This window comes from Haemaphysalis longicornis, unplaced genomic scaffold, assembly GCF_048455015.1.
Source record: "Haemaphysalis longicornis isolate Haplotype H1 unplaced genomic scaffold, Haemaphysalis longicornis Haplotype H1 scaffold_1, whole genome shotgun sequence".
Taxonomy (NCBI): Eukaryota; Metazoa; Arthropoda; class Arachnida; order Ixodida; family Ixodidae; genus Haemaphysalis; species Haemaphysalis longicornis.
In genome coordinates this window covers 466,446,163-466,467,362 of record NW_027526203.1, presented here as the reverse complement: position 1 = coordinate 466,467,362, position 21,200 = coordinate 466,446,163, and the positions used below count along the sequence as shown (strand labels likewise).

At 52.6% G+C, this 21,200-nt stretch overlaps 1 protein-coding gene and 1 non-coding gene across 2 annotated transcripts in view; one reads left to right on the top strand and one right to left on the bottom strand.

The window, feature by feature from the left end:
- Window positions 1-19,093, bottom strand: part of LOC144156215 (max dimerization protein 1-like) — a 106,213-nt gene extending 87,120 nt beyond the window's left edge. Inside the window, exons 1-3 of the mRNA XM_077688097.1 lie at window positions 18,892-19,093; window positions 18,622-18,709; window positions 17,767-17,796 (exon numbers count right to left, since the gene is read on the bottom strand). Coding sequence (XP_077544223.1) covers window positions 17,767-17,796; window positions 18,622-18,709; window positions 18,892-18,946 — 173 coding nt within the window. The 5' untranslated portion in view covers window positions 18,947-19,093. The remainder of the gene's footprint in view (window positions 1-17,766; window positions 17,797-18,621; window positions 18,710-18,891) is intronic.
- On the top strand, window positions 13,341-13,413 carry Trnat-agu (transfer RNA threonine (anticodon AGU)). Its single transcript has one exon. It is a non-coding gene; the product is annotated as a tRNA-Thr (tRNA).
- Window positions 19,094-21,200: the final 2,107 nt, after the last annotated feature.

Below are 21,200 nucleotides of genomic sequence, written 5' to 3'. Positions count from 1 at the left end.
GGGTGCAAACTGGTTTGCCCGTACACAGCGTGTTTCGGCTGTTCAGAGTAAAAATAACGCCCAGCAGTGGTTGTGGTACGTGAGGAGCTGATGCCCTTACGAACGCCGACAAGTGCTCGCTACGGACGCCACGGGCCCCTTTAGCGAGCACGGTACGCAAATTCAACAGGCCCAAGCCCGGTCGGTGCAAGATCTCGGGAGTAGTTCACCTTGTCCGTACCTGAGAGTAATCTAAAGTACGTCGCGTCAGGGAGCTTTGTCCGCTGAGCACATCGTACGACGACCGAAGTGTGTGCGTCACGCTCTAACAGCAAGAAGCACTGCCTGCCGGCGGCCGCCGACTGGGAACGCTGACTGCGTAAGATCTCGGGAGTAGTTCACCTTGTCCGTACCTGAGAGTAATCTAAAGTACGTCGCGTCAGGGAGCTTTGTCCGCTGAGCACATCGTACGACGACCGAAGTGTGTGCGTCACGCTCTAACAGCAAGAAGCACTGCCTGCCGGCGGCCGCCGACTGGGAACGCTGACTGCGTAAGCGAGTCACGTTAGGCTAAGGCCGGTGTCGCATACTTCTTCGGGACCGCGTCAACTCGGGACGCCCTCGAGTGGGTGTTTCCCAAGTCGGAAAGTCTTCGAGGATGCAAGGCGTTTCACCGCCGAGGTCTATGAACAGCCTTGGAGCTCGACCTGAATAGCCGCTCTACCACGCAACGGCAAGGAAGCCTCGCCCGCAGGCGCCGATCCAAGCCTCGGAGACACGCTCTGAATCGCTACAGGCAGTAAACGTTTACGCTGGGAACCTCGGCGTCCAGCGTAGCCCGATGCTACAAGCGACTCCTTTCTCGCCATCCTTTAAATAGACACACAGCAACAGCGAAGATGGTTCGCAAGTCACAAAACCCCAGATTAGTTTTTTTTCTTGCTAGGGACGGACACGCATCACTTTAAAATAACCGTGGGTGTGCGTCACCACAGTGCAAGCGAATGGAGCCTGGCGATCGAAGCGGCGAAAAGCGGGCCAATGAAAACGCCCTGCCGACGATTTGACCCCAAAAGCCTGGCTTGCGCTGTGGCATTACGCAATACAAGCACGGTGGTTTGCATTGCAGTGCAGCGCAGATTACCGTTTTGCACCAAACCGCCAGTCGAGCCAGTCGGTATCGATAATTCAAATTCGCTGGCTTGGACCCCCAGCGGTGCATAGTGGCCAAGTGACTAGGAACTGTAAGATTGTGCGCAAGCATTCCTTCCAGAGGCCCCCCCCTCAGTCCCTGCGCCTTAGGGCTTTTAAATCAGGCGCATTTAATTAAAAGTACTTTATACGACCCACGAAGTGCACATGCTACGCGTTAACGACGAACGGACATAATTCTGGGGGGAATCACCAAATAATGCTTATGCATCGAAAAATGGAGACTGCGGGGCAAGACACGCACGGGTCATACGAGAAAAACGGTGTACAGAATACAACTAGACCGAAAGCGAGTACATCAGCCTAACGGTGGAACATCAATACAAATGCGAACTGGACATATTTTGGCAATCTTCCCTCGAACTAAACATTGCTAAAATAATGTGAAGGAAGAGGGAGAGAGAAGCAACCGACCTCTCCGAAAACGCCCTTGTGGCCGAGGTTTCGGCGCACGTTGAAGATCCCCTGCAGGTGGTCAAAATTAACCTGGAGCCCGCGACCACGGCGCAGCTCATCGCCTGTTTAGCGTTGGCGCGTTAAACCTCATAATCAATCAATCAATCAATCAATCAATCAATCAATCAATCAATCAATCAATCAATCAATCAATCAATCAATCAATCAATCTCTTCTTAATGCCACATCCTGCACTATGGCAGAAAGGGATTCGGTTCCTCGCACTTGAGCATTGGTGAACAAGCACGACACACGCGCGCCGTTCGGAAAGTGTTTCGTTTTGTTATCCTTCATTGCACGCGTGACGCCGAGCCCCGTGAATGAAAGCCTATTGAAATGCTGAAAAACCTGCGTGCGTTCCGTGCGTGAAGTTTAGCGCGTAAGAAAGGACGGCTAAAACCCCCCAAAATGTAATCAACAAAGTCCGCACCAATAAGAAATTCCTACTGATTTTAAAATTCCTCCTTCCATCCTGTTTTGCCACATCGGTTTCCCTACGCGAAACGAGGTTGCAATAGAGCTGTACTCCCCCTGTGCGGCCGGCGCTGAGAAACGAGAATCTCGTCAACATGGCGCCTCGTGTCACGTGTTCCTGTCCACAGGGCGTCATTTGGCGCACATGTTAGAGGTGCCGTTCTGATCTGCAAACGCAACTGTTCAGAAACACCACCTGCAGGGCCGACCAAGCAGCAGCAGGGCGGAGGTGGCACCAGCAGCCGGCCTGACGTCAGGGAAGAACAGGTTCGGTCCGAGCGGCGTACGTGACGACGCATACCGCGCCGCCAGGCGAAACAAACGGCCAGAGCTCTTCACGCGTCGGGCCGCCGCCCCGCAAACAATGGGCGCCAGGCCGAGCCTCGCCGGGGCCGCACGATCGTCCGGCATGACATTTTCCCGAAAGAATGGAGGCCCCATCGAAGGGCTGAAACAAAGCGACGGTGAAAACTGCGGAGCATCATCGCCGTTTTCACAACAGGTGTTGACGAATGCCCCCTCCCCGTTCACTCTGTGCCGAGTGGCACGGGACCAGGAATTTATACACCCCCCCCCCCCTCTCCAGAAGGATTTTGACACCTTCCCAAAGAGATCCCACAACCACGAACACCCTGACCAAGGATTTATACACCCCCACCCCATCAACAGCCCCCCAACACTCCCCTGGAGAATTTCGACACCCCCCCCCCCCCCCCCCCAAATCGAAAAAAAAAAAAAATTGGGTAAACCCCTACGCGGGACCGTGAGGGAAGAGACAAGTCTAGTTTTCCGGAATGGTACTCCATAACGAACTCGAATTGTAAAACGCCCGTGCCATATATACTACGCTTTGAAGAACGTGGTTCCACTAGGTCCTCGAGAAATTCGCTATCTGCGAGCAGGCCTTCTGTGCCCGTGCGGCGTTCGCCGTTAACAGAAGCCGAATCGACGAGGACTCCTGAGCTTGACTGGGCTGGTGAGATTTTTTTTTTTTAATTTTTGCTGGAAAACCTTCAGCTGGAACGTATGGAAACGAAAGACGGTCAGAGAAACACGGGCACACAATGCTGTCCGTGTTTCTCTCGACTGGCCTTCGTTTCCATACGTTCCAGCTGAAGGTTTCCCAGCGATCATTAACCAACTCGCCCAATCCCAAGCAATTTATTTTTGCTTTTTTTTTGGGGGGGGGGGGGGGGGGGGGATTTCGCCTTTGGCCGGGAAGTCTGCAAGAACTAGTCACATTTTAACGCCATCAGTGTGGGGAAAAGGGCTGAAAATCGGCGGGCCAGTTGGATATGGCCCATCATAAAAACAGCAGCGCACAATTAGGCGTGACGGGAACACAAAAAGACACTGCACGTTCCCGTCCCGCCTAATTGTGCGTTGTTGTTTTTATAGTGTGGGGAAAGTTCCAGGTACTCCACTAGTACCGAGTGAATTCGCAAACGCGATATGGTTTGCGCCTCAATCTGCCGCACCGCTGGGTATGGAGCGAGTGACGTCGTTCGGTCATAGGGAAGCGGCATTTTACGGGGCTTCCCTGTAGTCGGGAACAAGTTAAGAACGGCAATAGCTCATGCACGGTATCACTCCGCCTAAGCGACGGACCCGGATGTACACAGACGCACACATTTTGAAAGGAGATTGTTATGAATGCGTGATACCGCCTGCTTTTTCTCACGTAGTTTGATCGTCGTCGCTGAAGTAATTTATACGCATGTTGCGTCCATAAAGTCACAGAAACGGCCCGTTCCTTGTTCAAAATATTCCCAGTAACGCACTACTTGCGCCGCGCCGAGTAACATCCGACTGCGGTGATGAGGCACAGCGGCAGCTTCCATCACAGCAACGGGCACAGCAACGGGCTCACGGTCCCGTGAGCCCGTGAGCAAGCAGCGCTAGTATTGAACCAAAAGTGTAAAACATATGTATATTAGTCCTTTTTGGTAAGATGACATGTCATCACCCCGATACAAAGGGGAAACCAATAGAAATCATCATCATTGCCGTTCTTAAGTTGTACCATCGCCTCCTGTATTTTACAATGCCAAACGCATCACGCGCTTCCCCATGGGAGTGAGTGGTACACCTGCAGTGCCCACATGCCGTCAGGTGGGGCCCCGATCTGAACCGGGATCACCCAACCGTAACTGAATTCGAGAGAGGCTTGTGCCTGGTTGCCAAGGCAACCAATGTTTGAGACTGCCATGTAATGGCGCTCTCGCCAGCGTTAGAAAACTCAAGAGCCGCGGCGGAGCACGTTTTGTCAACGTTGCCACTTTCCACCAGGCGTCGTCCAAGATGAACCGGTCACATGACTAAAGCGCTGGGAAGGCAGCAATTGGGGGAGAGTGGCCGGAGTAGAGGGAGAGGGTTGGTCGGCCGCGTTCGGCATTGTAAAAAAACAGGAGGCGACGGCTGTACCCGGGTATAGTAGCTCCTCAAAAGACGCGGCACGGACGTCTGCGAAGTAGCTCAGCGTTGCTTACAGCGTTTAAAGCACTACAGCATTGCTGCTCATGCACGCAACGACAGCGGGGTCGCGAGGGCCTGCGCTTGATTTGCCGCCAGTTACCGGCGCCCGTTGCATCCTGCACTTCGAGCACGGGGCCGATATCCGCACCGAGAGGGGCTTCCGGCGAACGAGAGGCGACGCAGGCGTCAGCGCCCGATTCCACTCGCACGGAATTCTCTGCAGCTTGAAGGGGCAGCACACACTGCTAGCGCAGCGGGCGCGAGCTGTGTCAACGCACGCCGCGTCCGTCCTTCCTGGCGAATGACAGCGGAGCAGGAGACGTCAACGCTCGGCGCGAGAATGTCAGCTGGGGTCAAGTGCAGCAGCCGCACAGGGAGGGGGCCGGCAACTGGAGCAGCGACACGCTAAACGACAACCCTCGTGGGGGGTGAACGAGAGACACTCGGTGCACACAATCGCCGAACGCGCAGCGGGAATGAGCGAGGGTACGCCGGCACTCTTGCCTCCTCCGACCGAGCATCGCGCGCGACGCGCCACTAATTGACACCTGTTTTCGGGCATGCCCAAGTCCCGAGGGCGTCAGCCTTGGAGTTTTTTTCTTACTATTTCTTCTACATTCGGCGCAGCTACACTTGCGATGGACTATTACACAAGCGCCGGCATTGTTCGGTTCAGGGACAGCACTAATGTGAATTCGACATATGCGCGGAACACGTGTGCTGCGTCCTTTTTTTTTATGCTCTCAGCTGAAGCTGCAACGCACGCAATGTTCGAACCGGTAAGAAACGCGCATGGCGCTCGTGCACGACTCCGACGTGACTCCCTATGTCCAAAAGAGCCGAGCGAGACAGCGGGGCGAACCGGTGACGGTGTACGGTGCCCGGTTTGGGCGCACCTGCGTATGAGTAGTCGCGCCTGTCGACTGTCGTGTACCTAGAGCCCCTCTGTATAGCTACGTGTACCGTACCGGGGCCATTTATCCGCTTTGGTTGAACTCTTACACAGGGGTGAGACAGCTGAACAAGATTTGGGAGCAGTTTTTGGAGCAGCGAAATATCGATTTTGGAGCAGAAGAACCTTGATTTGGAGCAGAAGAACGACATTTATTAAATCACCTTAGGAGCAAAAAAAATCAAATTTTTGGCAACTCACGGGTGAAAAGTGCACTTTTTATTTGATTTTGAACGTACATACAACTGAAACAGCTTTTCAATAAAGTTTTTTTCTACCAGAGTATCACAAGGTACGAACTGTGCTACCTTTTTACTAGCCATTTTTGAATTGTTAGGCTCTATGCACACATAGCGTGGAGTTCCATTGATAATATCGAATTGAAAAACTAAGCGATCGTAAGGCATTTTTATTATAATGTAAATGCCAAAATTGTTGCTTTTGTAATCCTATGCAGACTCGTCTATGCACAAGTGTTGAGCCACGGCCAAAGCGAGATCACAGTCGTCGCATCCCACCAGCCTTCCATATTAATCCCCAAGGTGCATGTTCACTAAAATCGTAATCTGAGTTACGTTGGTATGTTTATCCACCTCCCTTCTTTTGGCAATAAATTTCACTTCAGATAAATGAACCATTATTACTAGCGTGCAATAAAAGCCCGTCCCGCTATCGAAGACTGCTTGAACATTTTGTGGCGATGTAGCCTGTGCCGCCACTTTTGCAGCGTCGAGCGTCCCATTCCCGTCGCTCGCAAGTCCGCTGGGAAAGGCATCAATAACTTAGTGTTTTATAACATCGCAATGAGTCCGAAATTTCACTTCAGCCTTGTACCGGCCTCACACTCAAGGCCAAACACGGCGAATTCGCGGGCGCCATGTTGTTTTTAATGAGCTCCAGTCTTTTGAGTCGCGCCCCTTCCAGCAACCGATCAAAGGACTAAATGTAAACCCAGCCACCCCCATAACTAAAACCAAGGTAGAAATTGGCGAAGAGCGCTCTGCCTGAACCACAAGGAACTGCTTCGCCCGGCGGCGATGTTGTCATATCTTTATCACACCAAGGAGGCGGTGCCCAGTAATGTCGTTCTGGAGATACGGCGCTCCAAAAATTGCCGTTTTTTTATCAACTTGCACAAGCGGTTTGACTCCTACGTACACCTAAGGATTTTTTCTACAGGACTTTGCAATGGTTTTTAATGGGAAAATTTTAAAAACGAACACAATATAACATGCGCAACCAGACATTGTGACTTTCAAAAAAAACTACCTCGGGGACAATTTTAAGCAGGTTTTTCATGGAATGATCAATCAATCAAACCTTTACAAACAGCAACACCTTGGGGGTGCTGGAAAATTATGCCGTCAGTAAGCATTTTTCCGCACTGGAACTGACGGGAGCGTTAAAATCCTTGGCTCTCAGAGTGTTTTGGAGCAGTTTGGCGCAAATTTTGCGATTTTCAAGCTTTTGGAGCAGCCTGGCGCAGGAAAACAATTTTGTATCAAATCTGCGCAATATGCGCAGCTGTCTCACCCCTGCTCTTACAGCAAGCAGAGCGGACAACACCAGACGCGGCCGGTATCTTCCCGGGGCGCACATTTCGATCCCCTACCGAATTCCGACGGCCGGCTGACTGGTTTTGTAGGCGGTTTCGATCGGCGGGCACTACTACGCCCGACTCTCGATCGGTCGATGTGTTTATATCGTTGTCGGCGCAACGCGACAAGGCGGCTTGACAACTCAAGAGTCGGTGACTGCGGCGTCGCCGTCTTGTTGAATATCGCCGTTTTGTCGGCCTAGTGTGACAGCGCATTCACCAACAAGCCCAAACCGAGGCCTCGTCGTATCCCCCAGTAATCTTACAGCTGTCGCTGGGAAACACTGCTACGAAGAACATTACGCGCATGTTGAAGCTCCTCGGGTTGTCTAAATTATTCCGCGGTATACCTCTGCAACGCGCTATAAATAAGGATGTAGCATGGACCAGTTAAACAAAATTTGTATCGCGGGATGCCACTTCGGTATAAACTAATGTAACAACTGACTTTGCGTCCTCAGAATACTCGGATTGCCAACCGCCCACCGTAAACCGGTAAATCTAAAGATCCTGTTGTACCTTATCCCGCTTTCCAATAAAAAAGAAGCCACAGACTCTTACGTTCCTGAAGGATGGGGCTTCTCCCTGACTAGGACGGCGACAAAAAAGCGGCAGCAACTCCACTGGTCCATGCGTTCAGAGCGCATATCAACCCCGGTTAGGGCGCCCGGTCCCGTGCCCGTGAGCAAATATCGAACGACCGGAGAGTCGATATCAGTGGCAAGTGGATATGCTGAATCCCGGAACTGGACTGAAAACAGGGGCCAGTGCATCAGGCCATTCCCAACAGACGGCGGGCCCCCATCTTCGCTTCCGATCCAGCCCAAACAAAGCCCGGAGAGGCTCCGGATCGCGGCCGACCCTTGTTTTTCCCGCCGCCGCGGCCCAGGTCGGGGGGACTTTCTCCACGACCCGGAAGGTCCGCTGAAGCAGGCCGCGGTACGAGGAAGAAAACTGCCGACGCGCCTCGTTGCGCAAGAGGTCGAGACGCGACTCCTAGAATCTGGGACGGCGCCTGTCAGTCGACGCTGGCGGATGCGTGCGACCCGGTCAAGCGGCCCCACGGCCGTCGAGAAAAATACCCGGCTTGCACGCACGGCTCCCGTTTCTTCGTGCGCCGGCGAGTGAGGCCGCTATCCTATACAACTTCGCCGGTCGCCCGAGACCGGCCCTGTCGCAAGTTGACCGCGCCAGTACTCGGGCTTACGTGCGCTAAGGAACGAAAAAAGCCCGCTTCACAATTTCATGTAGAAAGCTGAGCATCTCAGACTCACCCGAAAAACACCGGATGGCTTTGCCTCGAAATAACCCCCGAGAGCGATCAACATAAATTGCAGGGTACCTAATCGGCATTGATCAAGCTAACGTACCGATGGCGCAGTGTCCTGAATAACTAACATCCCTGATAGTTTCGCCGCCTTCTGGTCCGACGCACTGACTTGGTTTCTCAACCACAAACGAACAAAGCTTCCTACGTCCGCTTCACCACAGTGTACTTGAACGACTAATCGCTGATCCCATGGAGCGACGAATAACGAAGCCTTGTACTCAACCTCGCTCAAAAATGGCAGAGTAAGTGATTCGATTTGCCAGACATGATCACCTGAATGGACCTCGAACGGCTACGTCGTCTCACGTAACAAAGCTGCGTTCGTGCCGTGACTCACTCATGTTCTCAGTTGCGCGGATAGGCTTCACATCGACCGCGGAGTTCGCCCCCGCGTCGGGGTACCGCCCGCTCGACGACACCGGCGAGGCCTAAACGCGAGGAGAGCGGACACGACAGGCCGGCCGGCAGACCCGAAGCGTCAGGAACGCCTGCAGGAGACGTGAACTCGCGGAACCCCTAAGCCACCATGGACACTACGGCACTCGCAAGGCGTTTTTCGTTCGAAATAGAAGAAACAAGTCCTCACCAACGCGGCCTTAAACGGATACGCGGCCACGTCAATTAGATTTCGCAGCGACAGCCTCTGCTGCAGAATCCGCACGTGCCGCTATCCGGTACGGACGCACCAACTGTGCACGTTGACGGCAAGAAAAGACGACCACGACCGGGCGCCAATCACGCTACAGAGACCGCGCAACCGCTCATACTACAACGGTCCACAAGTTTCCACCCGGCCGGCCGTTCCTTGTAACGCGAACCGTTATCCGAAGATTTTAAGACACAAAAAAGTGTAGCCTGGATAGAAGGTGGCGAGGAGGAGGTCCTGCCGCTGACTGGCTGACAGGTGAGAGAGAATTTACAGGTGGAGGGGAAAACGCCTGGTTAATCGGAACAGATGGTTGAGAGAGAACGTTTCGCGTACGCAGCGCTATCGCCCAGCAATTTGGCGTACATTTTTTTACTGTCACATCGTTAAATTGTAAATCACAGAACGCTTAATTCAATGCTTGTTAAGGCAGTAAAAAGACGAAAGGAAAGCACGGTTGAGCCAGAGGCGCTGTCATCGTAAATAACTGCACAGGCGACGAGCATTTTTGAGCCCGTGCTTGTCTTAAGCTTTCCGAAAACTACTACTCACAAACAGTAACAAACGCAGTATCTTACGGGCCGCTGCACTAGCTGTGGAGCAAGTTACGAAGTAGCCCAAGGGTGCTGATTAAAAAACATAATTTAAAGAAGCTCATTACCCCACCCACAACACCGGTTCGATCACGTTAAAATCAAAGTCGGGCTCAGCCGGCATTGACGCTGGGCGCTTTCAATAAATCATGTGGAATATTCCTTTAGATTCCCGACTACCTCAGCTGTTAGTATCCAAGGGATCCCGTTGCGCCCCGGCAGCACGGCGCCACTTGCCGTTTGTGACGGCATGCTCTACGTCACTCACGCGAAAAATGAGGGGTACACGAGAGAGAGAGAGAGAGAGAGAGAGAGAGAGAGAGAGAGAGAGAGAGAAAACTTCCGGCTTTCACTTGTTTTGGGGGGGTGTGGGAATTTTGAAGCCGGTAAATCCCCTCTCGCACCAAACACATGTAAAGATAGCTATAAACGGTATGGTCTCTTTGTCGAAACGAGAACAGCCGTTAATACCTTTTGAATTGCCACCGATTAACATGGGGTCTCCACCTTCTCACGATTGAAGTTTCCACAATTCCCTGTACTGAGGAACAGTATGCAGTGGGTGAAGAGTCTCTCTCTCTCTCTCTCTCATTTGTGTGCGAGCCGCAAGAGGCTCGCACACGAATGGTGAAGGAATTAATCGCAACGCTTGCCGCACGCGATACGGCACTGAAGGAAACAGCCCATTCGCAAAACAGCTTGCGACCATAAATCAACATCTGTTGAACTAACGCAGAGTCGGCATTCATATGTTGAAGCGATTACGATAAAAAAAAAGCGAAAACACAGCACAGTTCCACCGGAGTGCCGCTATGGAAGATATCCTTTGTTTTATTTTATTTAAAAAATGCTTTTTTTTAACAATTTGTGGGGCTTAAGGACACTATTAACGTGACGAAATACAAAGGGCAGATACAGCTTGCTGTAAGAAGGCACGCACTGTAGTTGGCTTGGAGTTCAAGAATACTGCACCAAATCATCGCGAACGCGTGCACCGGGTTCACACTCCGACGGTGCAGTATCGCGAACTCGTCGTGGGCAGTGAGCGCAGTTATCTACCAGGCTCAGAGACGATGCAACCAGGCAGCCATGGAAGCGGGAGGGGGAACGCGGAACTCGGAGCGAGAACGGCACCCGTTCGGATCAATCGCGAAAGCGGCTTGGCATCGCGCGGAGAACCCGGCCCGCTGTTCCGTCGCGCTTCCGCGCTGGCTTTCACGTCTAGGCGCCGGGCATGGCAAACGCGCGAGCGACGGAAACAGAACGAATTCGGGGACATTAAGTAATGGCCATACGAGAAATATTTCACGCTAACACCTCCGCAAAAGGCGGAGATTCGCTTCTTGCAGAACCGCCAATTACTTTTCCATTGTTCGGCGAGTCGCAGCAGAAGCACCCTATTTGCTTTTCCCTAGACTACTCCCACACAAGTTACAAACAAAACAGCCGCCGGCGGGTCATCGCGAACGCCAGACTGCAACAGTTGGTTATGGTGCTGTTGCTCGGCTTCCCCGCTGCAGCCTCCGTGTCGACAGCGGTAAAGCGCAGCAGCAGAAGTTTTCGAAACGGCACCAACAATAGGGCGTTGCATGCGGCCCTTATTAGCCGGCTATTGCGAGACTTCCGTTGCGTGAGTACAGCCTTCGCGCCATCTGCCGCTAATTAGGCACCTCCCCGTCGTCAGTGTACCGCCTCTGGTAATGCCGAAGCACTGCTTTCGCGCGGCCTTCTCGTTTTCCCGGTGCGCATCTCGGAAGACAATGTGGCAGCAGTCGGCGTCTGTTCAGCAACATGTCTTGCAACATACGCTACAACTAACTTGACCATCTTTCAGAACTGATTTCGTAAGGGCGCGAAGCTACAGCCAACACACGATAAAGGTGCAGTGAGCGCTGTCCCCATCGCCCCTATTTTATAGATATATATATCGAAAGGCGTGGGTTCGGTCCCCACTCTGGGCCCGTGTTTTTCTTTCTTTCTCACGTAATTACTAAAAAAGTAATAATGTAGGTCACTAGCGGTAAAAAATAGTCGAATCATTCCCCTATGCCTTCTTTGGCGTTGTAGACTGCCAGCATTTCTTTCTGTATTTCCTAACGAGCCCCTCATTTCCAAACCCTATTATCGTGCGAAAGCTTAGCGAGGGCCTCGGTTCTGGCAGCCTTGATGCCAAGGTAGCATAAGAGGGTTTCCTGCCAGTTACCCGCTTATGACAGGCTGTAGACGTTCGCGTCACGCCCCGGGGGTTGAAAAGAAGGTCCCCTTCTCCCCGTGTAGTCTGAGTGGCGCTGGCTACCACCCTCAAGCGTCAGATGCAGTTGTAGTAAATATAAATACCCCAGAAAGTGAAGGAGAACACAGTCGCCCAGATAGCCGAATTGGTAATGCATTCGAGTTCTTATCGAAAGGCGTGGGTTCGGTCCCCACTCTGGGCGCGTGTTTTTCTTTCTTTCTCACGTAATTACTAAAAAAGTAATAATGTGGGTCACTAGCGGTAAAAAATAGTCTAATCATTCCCCGATGCCTTCTTTGGCGTTGTAGACTGCCAGCATTTCTTTCTATATTTCCGAACGAGCCCCTCATTTCCAAACCCTATTTTATATATATATATATATATATATATATATATATATATATATATATATATATATATATATATATATATATATATATATATATATATATATATATATATATACACACACACACATGAAAAGACGAAAATTCGGGGGGCAGCCTTTTATTCGGCGATCGGGGCACAGAACGCCAAAGAACACGATCATGATAATATACAAAATGGAGTGGCCTGAGGCCACTGCGTGATGACGGGGATTTACAGGTGATGTATAGAAACGCGCCCTTGTGACGGGAATCAGTCCTGACACTAGTTTGCCCCTCCAGGCGAGGCAGCCGCCTGTGGCAATCAGTTCTCGCACGAATTCCTCCCTCTGGGTGAAGGCAGCCGTATACTATAGGTCGCAATCAGTCGTCACAATACGTATGTTTAGGAATGAGCGGCTCGTTGAGGAAATACAGAACCCAAGGCCGGCAGTCTACAACGCCAAGGGAGGCAGAGGAGAATAGTTAGGTTTTTTTTTGTACTACGATTAGTAAAGTTAACATTTCACCCGCCGCGGTGGCTCATTGGCTAAGGCGTTGCGCTGCTGAGCACGAGGTCGCGGGTTCAATTCCCGGCCGCGGCGGCCGCTCTTCTGATGGAGGCGAAAAGCAAAAACACCCGTGTGTACGAGATTTCGGTGCACGTTAAAGGTCCCTAGGTGGTCAAAATCAATCCGGAGCCCTCCACTACGGCGCGCCTCATCGCCTGCGTTGCGTCGGCGCCTTAAACCCTACAATCAATCAAAGTTAACATTTCAAATTAATGTAGGGAAAAAAAAGTGAAGAAAAACGCGCGTTTAGGGGCCCACTCTGGACGTGTGTTTTTGTTTACTTCCTAAAAAATATAGAAAGATAGAAAGCGGAGAAAAACACGCCCACCGGGTGGGATCCGAATTCACAACCTCCCCTTCACCCCGAGTAGTCGGAGTGGTGCTGGCTATCACGCCCAAGCGGAGGAAACAATTACCTTAACATAAACACCCAAGAAAATGGAGGGGAGCACAGCCCCGCCGGTAGCGTAGTGGTTATCGCACCAGACCAGTATTCTGGAGGTCGTGGGTTGGGATCCCACCCGGCGGGCATGTTTTTCTCCACTTTCCATGTTTAAAGCCTTTAAAAAGAAGCTACATCTGTTCAATGAAGAATCAATGACCTACCACATTTTCCCCTTTGCCGCCCTTGGCTTTCTTGACTGTCTACCCCTATTTTCAACGAGTCATATACAGGGTGATCAAAGTTAAGTGGACAGGTTTTTTATAAATTATGCGCCCAGGGGGAGACAGAATGAGGTGGTAATTACTGATGTGGGTGGCGTAATTATTATAGTTTACTAATGAACTTTAGTGGCTGCCGTCAGTAAGCAAGCATGTTTGTATTGAACAGTTAGACGCAATCGTGTTTCTGTTTCATTTGGCAGAATTCTTGTAGCCCCTCCGTACCACAAGATATCGCAAGCAAAGTTTAATTGCCGTTCCCAAGATTACGCATGCAAGGCCGCAAGAACCGGCGCAACCTTTCGTGACGTGCGGTGTTTAGTTAGGCAACGCGGCGGACGCATAGGCAAAAATGATAACTGCCCCTCTTTCATGCTCGCCTGGCTAAATCGCAGAACAACAGCGGTTTGGAGCACTGCAGTTTGCGGTTACGCAAGCCAAGACTGAAAGAGTGCAAGTTATCACTTTTGCCTACGCCTCCACCCCGTTTCCCAACCGTGCAAAAGGAAGGAGCTGTACGCCGGTTCTCGCGGCCTTGCATGCGTAATCTTGCGAACGGAAATTAAACCTTGCAGTTCGATCATCTCGAACTGCAGCCACTAAAAAGTTAATTAGTCAATTTGAATTAATTAGGCTACCGACATTAATAATTCCCACCTCATTTTGTGTCCCCCTTGGAGCATAACCTCACTGTAGAGGTAGTCTTCACAAGATATAAGCGCCTAATTTTTAAAAGCCCATCTTTCATCACCCTGTATATATATATATATATATATATATATATATATATATATATATATATATATATATATATATATATATATGGGTTCGGATCCCACCAGGCGGGCATTTTTTCACCAATTTCTTTGTGACTCAAAAAATTCTTCATCTGTTTCTATGACCCACCACAACCTCTCCTTTGCTTTCCGAGGCTTTCTTGACTGCCAACCGTTATTTTCTGCCTTATTTCACTGAGCCCCTCATTTCCCATTTCCTGATTCACTATATATATATATATATATATATATATATATATATATATATATATATATATATATATATATATATATATATATATATATATATATATATATATATACAGCGAATCAGAATAGGAAATGAGAATAGGAAGAATAGGAAATGAGGGTTCGGATCCCACCTGGCGGGCATTTTTTCTTCACTTTCTTTCTTTCTTTCCAAATTCTTAATCTGTTTCAATGATCTACCACATCCTCCCCTTTGCTTTCCGAGGTTTTCTCGACTGCCAACCCTTATTTCTGTGTTATTTTCAACGAGCCCCTCATTTCCTATTCTGATTCGCTACATGCATAGCGAGGGCCTCTGTTCTGGCAGTCTTGGTGCCATAGGAAGCTTAAGAGGGTTCAAAGCTGGTCGACCACTCTGGACAGGTCGTAGACACTCGAGTCACGACCCGGGGGTTAAAAAGAAGGTCCCCTTCACCCCGAGTAGTCCGAATGGCGCTGGCTACCACCCCCAAGCATAGGAAACAAAAATACCTAACATAAATAGCCCAGAAAGTGAAGGGGAAAATCGCCCCGCCGGTAGCGTAGTGGTTATCGCACCAGACCGGTATTCTGGAGGTCGTGGGTTCGGATCCCACCTGGCGGGCATTTTTTCTTCACTTTCTTTCTTTCTTTCCAAATTCTTAATCTGTTTCAATGATCTACCACATCCTCCCCTTTGCTTTCCGAGGTTTTCTCGACTGCCAACCCTTATTTCTATATATATATATATATATATATATATATATATATATATATATATATATATATATATATATATATATATATATATATATATATATATAAAATGCCTTTTTATATCAATCACCCCGCAGCACCTGCAGTCCAAGCATAAGGGCAACGACCCATGCTCACGCGCACGGATCACTGCTGTTGGCAACGTCTGCACGGGCCTCGAAGCAGCGCACAGGCCAGCGCTGAACAAAGAGCTTCTGATTCGCGCACCCAACAAAACAGGCCGCGGGTTCAGCGGAGCGGAGCATTTCCGAAGTGTGCGACCGTAAAAGTCCAAATATATGAGCCGGCGCCGCCCGGACAGCGGCACTACAAGCCCAAGGAAAACTGCACGGGTGACCGAGTCACCCGACTCCCCTCAACACCTTGCTGATCAGTCACGCTCCCGCCTCGGCGAGCGCCTCTCGACGTCGATGCAAAGCAGCCCGGCCACGTCGGCCGATCACAGGTGCAAAGGCCGAGTCCACGCTGCGAACGACGCTGTGCTCGGTCGGCCGCGCACGCACGCGTACAAATGAAGCATTCGCCTAGCGAACGAGTCGCGTTACGCTAAGCGACGATGCAGGCGGCGCTGATTTTCTCCTTATTGCAGCCGTGCTATGCGGCGGTGCCGACTTGGGAGCAGGGATTACCTACTCGGGAGACGCAACCCATGGCGAGAAAACCGCCCTCCGGATGCCGCGTGATCGAGGGTCTTACAGCGACTTTGAAAGGCAGCAGGCGACAGGAAGCTGGACGAACGATGCTCGGACTCGTGCAGGCTTATTTCTGTGGGAACTGCGGAATACTACGAAATACAGCCGTCGTCGCTAAGTCGCTCTGCGCGTACGGACGAGGCTCCCCACTAGGTGTTGCTTCCGCGCGATGGTTCCTACCCTTGCGTCCGCTTCACTGCAACGCACCTAAATGACCTAACACTGCGACCGAAAGAGAAAACGAGGCCCTGCATACGATTAGACTCGAACAAAGCGACCTGCAATGAGTACGCAATGAAGGCGCGCTGTTTTGCATTTGCGGGACGTCACGGCGCAGTTAAAATCTCCGAGTCAAATCACACGTCAGGCCTCATTGTTCGTCCCGTTCGTTTTCTCGAATTTCTGGGCCAAATCGGCTTCGTTATTCGCCCCATTTGTTCTCTCGAACTTCGCCCTAATCCCGGAGCACCTTGGGGAAGCACATTCACCGAAGTTTTCCTACAGTGATTTTTTTTTTTTTACTTTTTCGGGAATTAGTACCGAAGCGCAATCGCTTCTCGGCGATAAGCGCCCAGATACTTCATTTGACAATCGGTCGTAACAGCAAGAACACGCTTAGACATCGAGACGAGCAAGGCCTCCCGATATTTTTCACGGAGAGCCCTAGTACGACCGGGCGGAGATACGGGCGCCCGCAGCCGCCGTGGTACGACGTTGCGCGGCACCCAGGCATCCCTGGCCAAATTCTCGGGCACCGAGCCGCGCGCACGGGCCGCGGTGGTGCGCCCTTGAAACGGCGGATCGTGGCGCTCGCACCGTGCGCAGCAATAATTGATAGCATCGATCTAAAGCATGTTACTGCGTGCACGGCGAGTGGATTTGTGTGTCGCGAGAAGCGGCGGCCCGAGAACGGCGATCGATGATGGCCCGCGCGCCGCCAGAAGAGCCGAGCGAAGCCCGCCGCCGCGCGCACGCACACCTCGAGCGTCCCACGGCAGCGCGGCCAGGTCAGACGCGCGTGGCCGTCGCCCCACCGCGGGCCGCTCGTTGGCACGGGGCCGGGACACCTGCTGGCATGACCGACGTACGATCGCCCACGGCGGCCGCCAGCGGACGGTGTAAAAATAGAGCATTCCCCAGGCAAGCGCCGCACACACGACCGTCATTCTCGCGTCAACCGCTCCCTTTCCCATCTGTGCAAAAAGTCCTGACGTGAAGGTCGACTCCAGCGGCGAGCGGTCACTGCCTAGCCGAATCGGTTAGTATGCCGCGGTTGCGCGCGAGGGCACGAAATTTGGCGCCAAACCAAGCACGCCGCCGGCGCCGCTTTCCCGAAGTCCGATCGAGCCTGCTCGTCATTCAATGAGAGCAAACACGGCAAGCATACGAAAGCTGAATCTGTAATGTGTGCGCTCAGCAGCGCGTCGGTAATAACGAATTGAAGTCGATAGGCGACAACACGACCGTACTAACGGCTACATCGGGTCACAGCGGCGCTTGGTTCAATAGTGCGAGAAACGGCACGCCACGACAGGCTAGAAAATCACCGAGATTCGAGGATACTGCCGTTGTAGCCGATAGCCATCACCGGGTCTATTTGTGCATTGTCGTCGCGGGGTATAGAAATTGAAACAACGCGTTAATTACTGCTCCACATTTGCTCCTTTCCACAGGCTGAGGCAGGAGGCGTGCGTGATTTGCACAGCTGCGTAAAGAAAACAAAGCCCTACACGATAAGAGCCTTACCTGTTTTTCTCCAGCTCGTTGTGGGTAGTTCTGTGAACAGAAAAAAAAACAGAACAAGTCAATTTCTGAATGTAGAAGTTAGATTTGAAGCTCTCATCAAAATGCCGTCCTGTTCACTTGTTTAAAAGGTCGACAAAGCGCAAACTGATGATATTCTCCCAGCGGAGAAAATTGGAGTGCATGCAGTGAAAAACAATGCCCCGCGACACCGGTTCGTGCCAAAAGTGCGCCCAGCGCTCACGTGACTCTGCCCTGGGCTTATTCTGCAATGGCTGATCAGCTGGTACAACGGCATGTGACCGAAATGTAGGCAACCAGGGCCGCGATGCTTCCAGTAAGCACACCTCGACGAGCTGCGAGAATAGTTCAGGGCGCGCAGAGTCCGCACTGCTCGTGGAGCCCCAGCGTCGTGCGGGCGCTCGTTCGGCGGCTGGCCGGCCTTCAGCGGCAGCTACTCGGCGCCAGCCGCTAACCCTAGCGAGATCGGGTGTAGTGACATTTAGGCTTACGGTACCTTCGACGGGCTCCCCGAAAAGCGGCGGTTAGAGCGCATTTTCCGATTCTCAACCCGCCCAATGCGACCGACGGCCAGTTGTACGCAACTGACGGCAGCTGCGCTCGGACGGGCGCTCCGGACGTGTTGCTACGCGCGCGAGCGTCATTTGGGCGCCAATAGTGGGAACAGCGGCCGCGCCGTGTTCGCGGCTATTGATTCGCTACGAGGCGGACGCAGATGCCACAGCGCTCTCGGCGAGCCTGACCGAGGCCTACGAGCGGGGCTGCACGCAAGCCGTCACGAGACCCCGAGCGCAGGGCTGTGCAGAGCGGAGGTAAACACAGGAGAGGTTTCCTGACCTGTTCCCTTGAGTCTTCTTCGCCTTGGGCTTCTTCTTCGGGATATCAGCTGGAATCGGCATAGTGGATGCATAGCCATGCTCGGCTTCTGCACGGCGAGAAAAACAACAAACGGCGGTCACAAAGGGGCTGCATACGGGCGCACACATGCCCCGTGTCAAAATCAGCTGATCAAAAAACGGTTGGCGTCCATGTTGGAAATGAACGTGCCCGTCGGAACGTAGCGGTGCATCAGAAGGTGACTACGCGCGCCAAGCAATCCAAACTCACCCCGTTCTCGCCGTTCGATGTACTCAGCAGCTTGCAGCAACGTGTGGATGCTCATAGTTAATCCAAACCAAAGCGATCACACTCCAAAGAATATGGGCGACTAAGAAAGCAGCCTCCGTGGCCAAAGCGGCGGTCGTGACGGCTCGGAACGCGCGAGACCGAAGCCCTCTCGCGAGCGCACCCGCAAACAAACTGACGTCGCGAGACGTCACGCACACGCTGATTGGCTCCGAGCACCTCCGAGCCTTGCCGAGCGCTTTCGAATACGCTCCTGGCGTTTGCGCGGGCTCCGAGCCATCGCCGAAGCGCGGGGGCCAATAGGCGACTGTGTTTATGAGGCACCACCACGCTCGCGTGGCCACGTGGTTTCCACGCCCTCAGCTGAAGTACAGCTGTCTCGCATAGGCGCTGCTCCTGGCCGTTGCCGCCGCGTGCCGCCGCTTTCGCTCGCTGGCTCTCCTGCGGGGCCCGGCTGGCCGAGCTGACCAGGGCGACCTGCGTGGTCGGGTCGATCGATGCCAGTCAGGCGCCAACTGCCCTGGGCCGCGCCAGTCATGCGCTGCCTCAGCGGTGGAGATCGCCTAACTGTGCACTGCTCACGTGAGCCCGTCAATCAAATCAAGCATACCGCTCGAACCGCTTGCGTTGTCGTCCTCACGCACCGGTTAACGACTCCCGTCGTCATGTCGCCTCTTTTCTCGTACGTGATGATGCAGGCACTGCGAATAGAGGTTCCAACAAGCGGGGTAGGAACTGCTTTCGGACAAGCTGGTGCGCGTGTTTTTGGATTACTCTCCGCTCTCCGATGTTGCAACGCGAAGTGTGGATAATACGCGGGAGCATGAAGGGGGAAAAATGCCTCGTGTGTTAATTGCAGCCTCTCGTGCAGCGTCAGCGCCCCCGATGCACTTCAGGGCTCCATTGTTCCTTCACGATGAGTGCACCAGAGACGGTTCAAGGCCGCCCGGTTGAACGCTCTGCGGTGTCAACGGCGCGTCGCATCTACAGTGCCCCCTCATGACGGCCTCCTCGGCGTACGCCCAAAGCCGTTCGGCCGGTCCGCCGCGAGAGCTCGGTTGGCGTGAAGGCGGCGGCCGCGCCTCTTGTTCCAACGACGGCCGAAGCTCGCGGCGGCGGCGTTGTCTTGGTTGCATGTTGTTATCGCGCTGCAGCTGCAGCCGGCCGACGTCACGGCGACCTTGGGAGCGCAGCGCCAAGCAGTCTGAATCGGTCGCGGCGGCGGTTCCGCAAATAGGCGCGCGCCTTTGTCGTCATGCCCACGCCACGTACCGCGCTCGGGCCCCGGCTACAGCGACGCCGCCGAGGCTCGTCGATCGGCCGCACGCTGGCTGTAACGCGCGCTACGCCGCTTCTAGGCCGAGGTTCGCGCGCCGCCGTGTGCACCCCTGGCCGACCTTGGGAAGGTTGCTTCTCGGGCGCACCCCGAAATAGCCGCCGTAAACGCTTATGTAAGAGCACCGCCCGGCGTCCGCCACACGAAGCCCGCGGTATCTGTCGCCGCCGCGGCTTCAGCTCGCGCGTCGACGTGACGATCTCCGTAGGGGCCCTTTCGCTTCCTCGTGCGCGACCGAATTGGGCGCAGCTTTTCTATTCATGTCATTTGGGTCGTTGGGTTCTTGGATGTAATGTGAAAATAAAAAAAAATTGGGGAACGCGTGCAGGAGCTGTAAAAAGTGCAAAGCAAGGAACGGCTCCATCGATATCGCTGATACGGATGTTATACCAACTGAAAACATGGAGCGTGAAGGCAAAAAAAAAAAGGGCACAGTGGGTGGGGTACAGTACAGAAACAAAAAGAGATCGAACAAAAACACGGGGCCCTTTAAAGAGCTAGGGTCAAGGGAACTTGCTCCACTAACGCAAGAGCACGCGGTATCTCGGGAGCGGCACGTGTGGAACTCGCGCCGTGTCCGTTTGTGAACGCTCGATCTGGCTGACGTGACGGCCTTACAACCGGCGCTGTAGATGCGCAATGAAGAGCCGAGACAACCCTCGGAAAAGTTACGAGAAAGAGGATTTTCACCCCCATCTTCGTTCTACTCCAAGGTATACTGTTCGAATGTAAGAGCTTTATAAGATTCGGCGTATGAATACTTCTCGTAGTACAGTTGTGACGAGAATAAATAGGGCAGGAGGGATGGGGGAGGCAGATGTAAGAAATGCACGTTCAGGGCGAAGCGAGCATTATTTGTATCGAATATTCACTTTCCAGATAATTAGAAAGTTCTGAAATCACTTATTTGCATATTTGTTTCATGGTCAATGTCTAAATTAGGAAAATGAAGCCA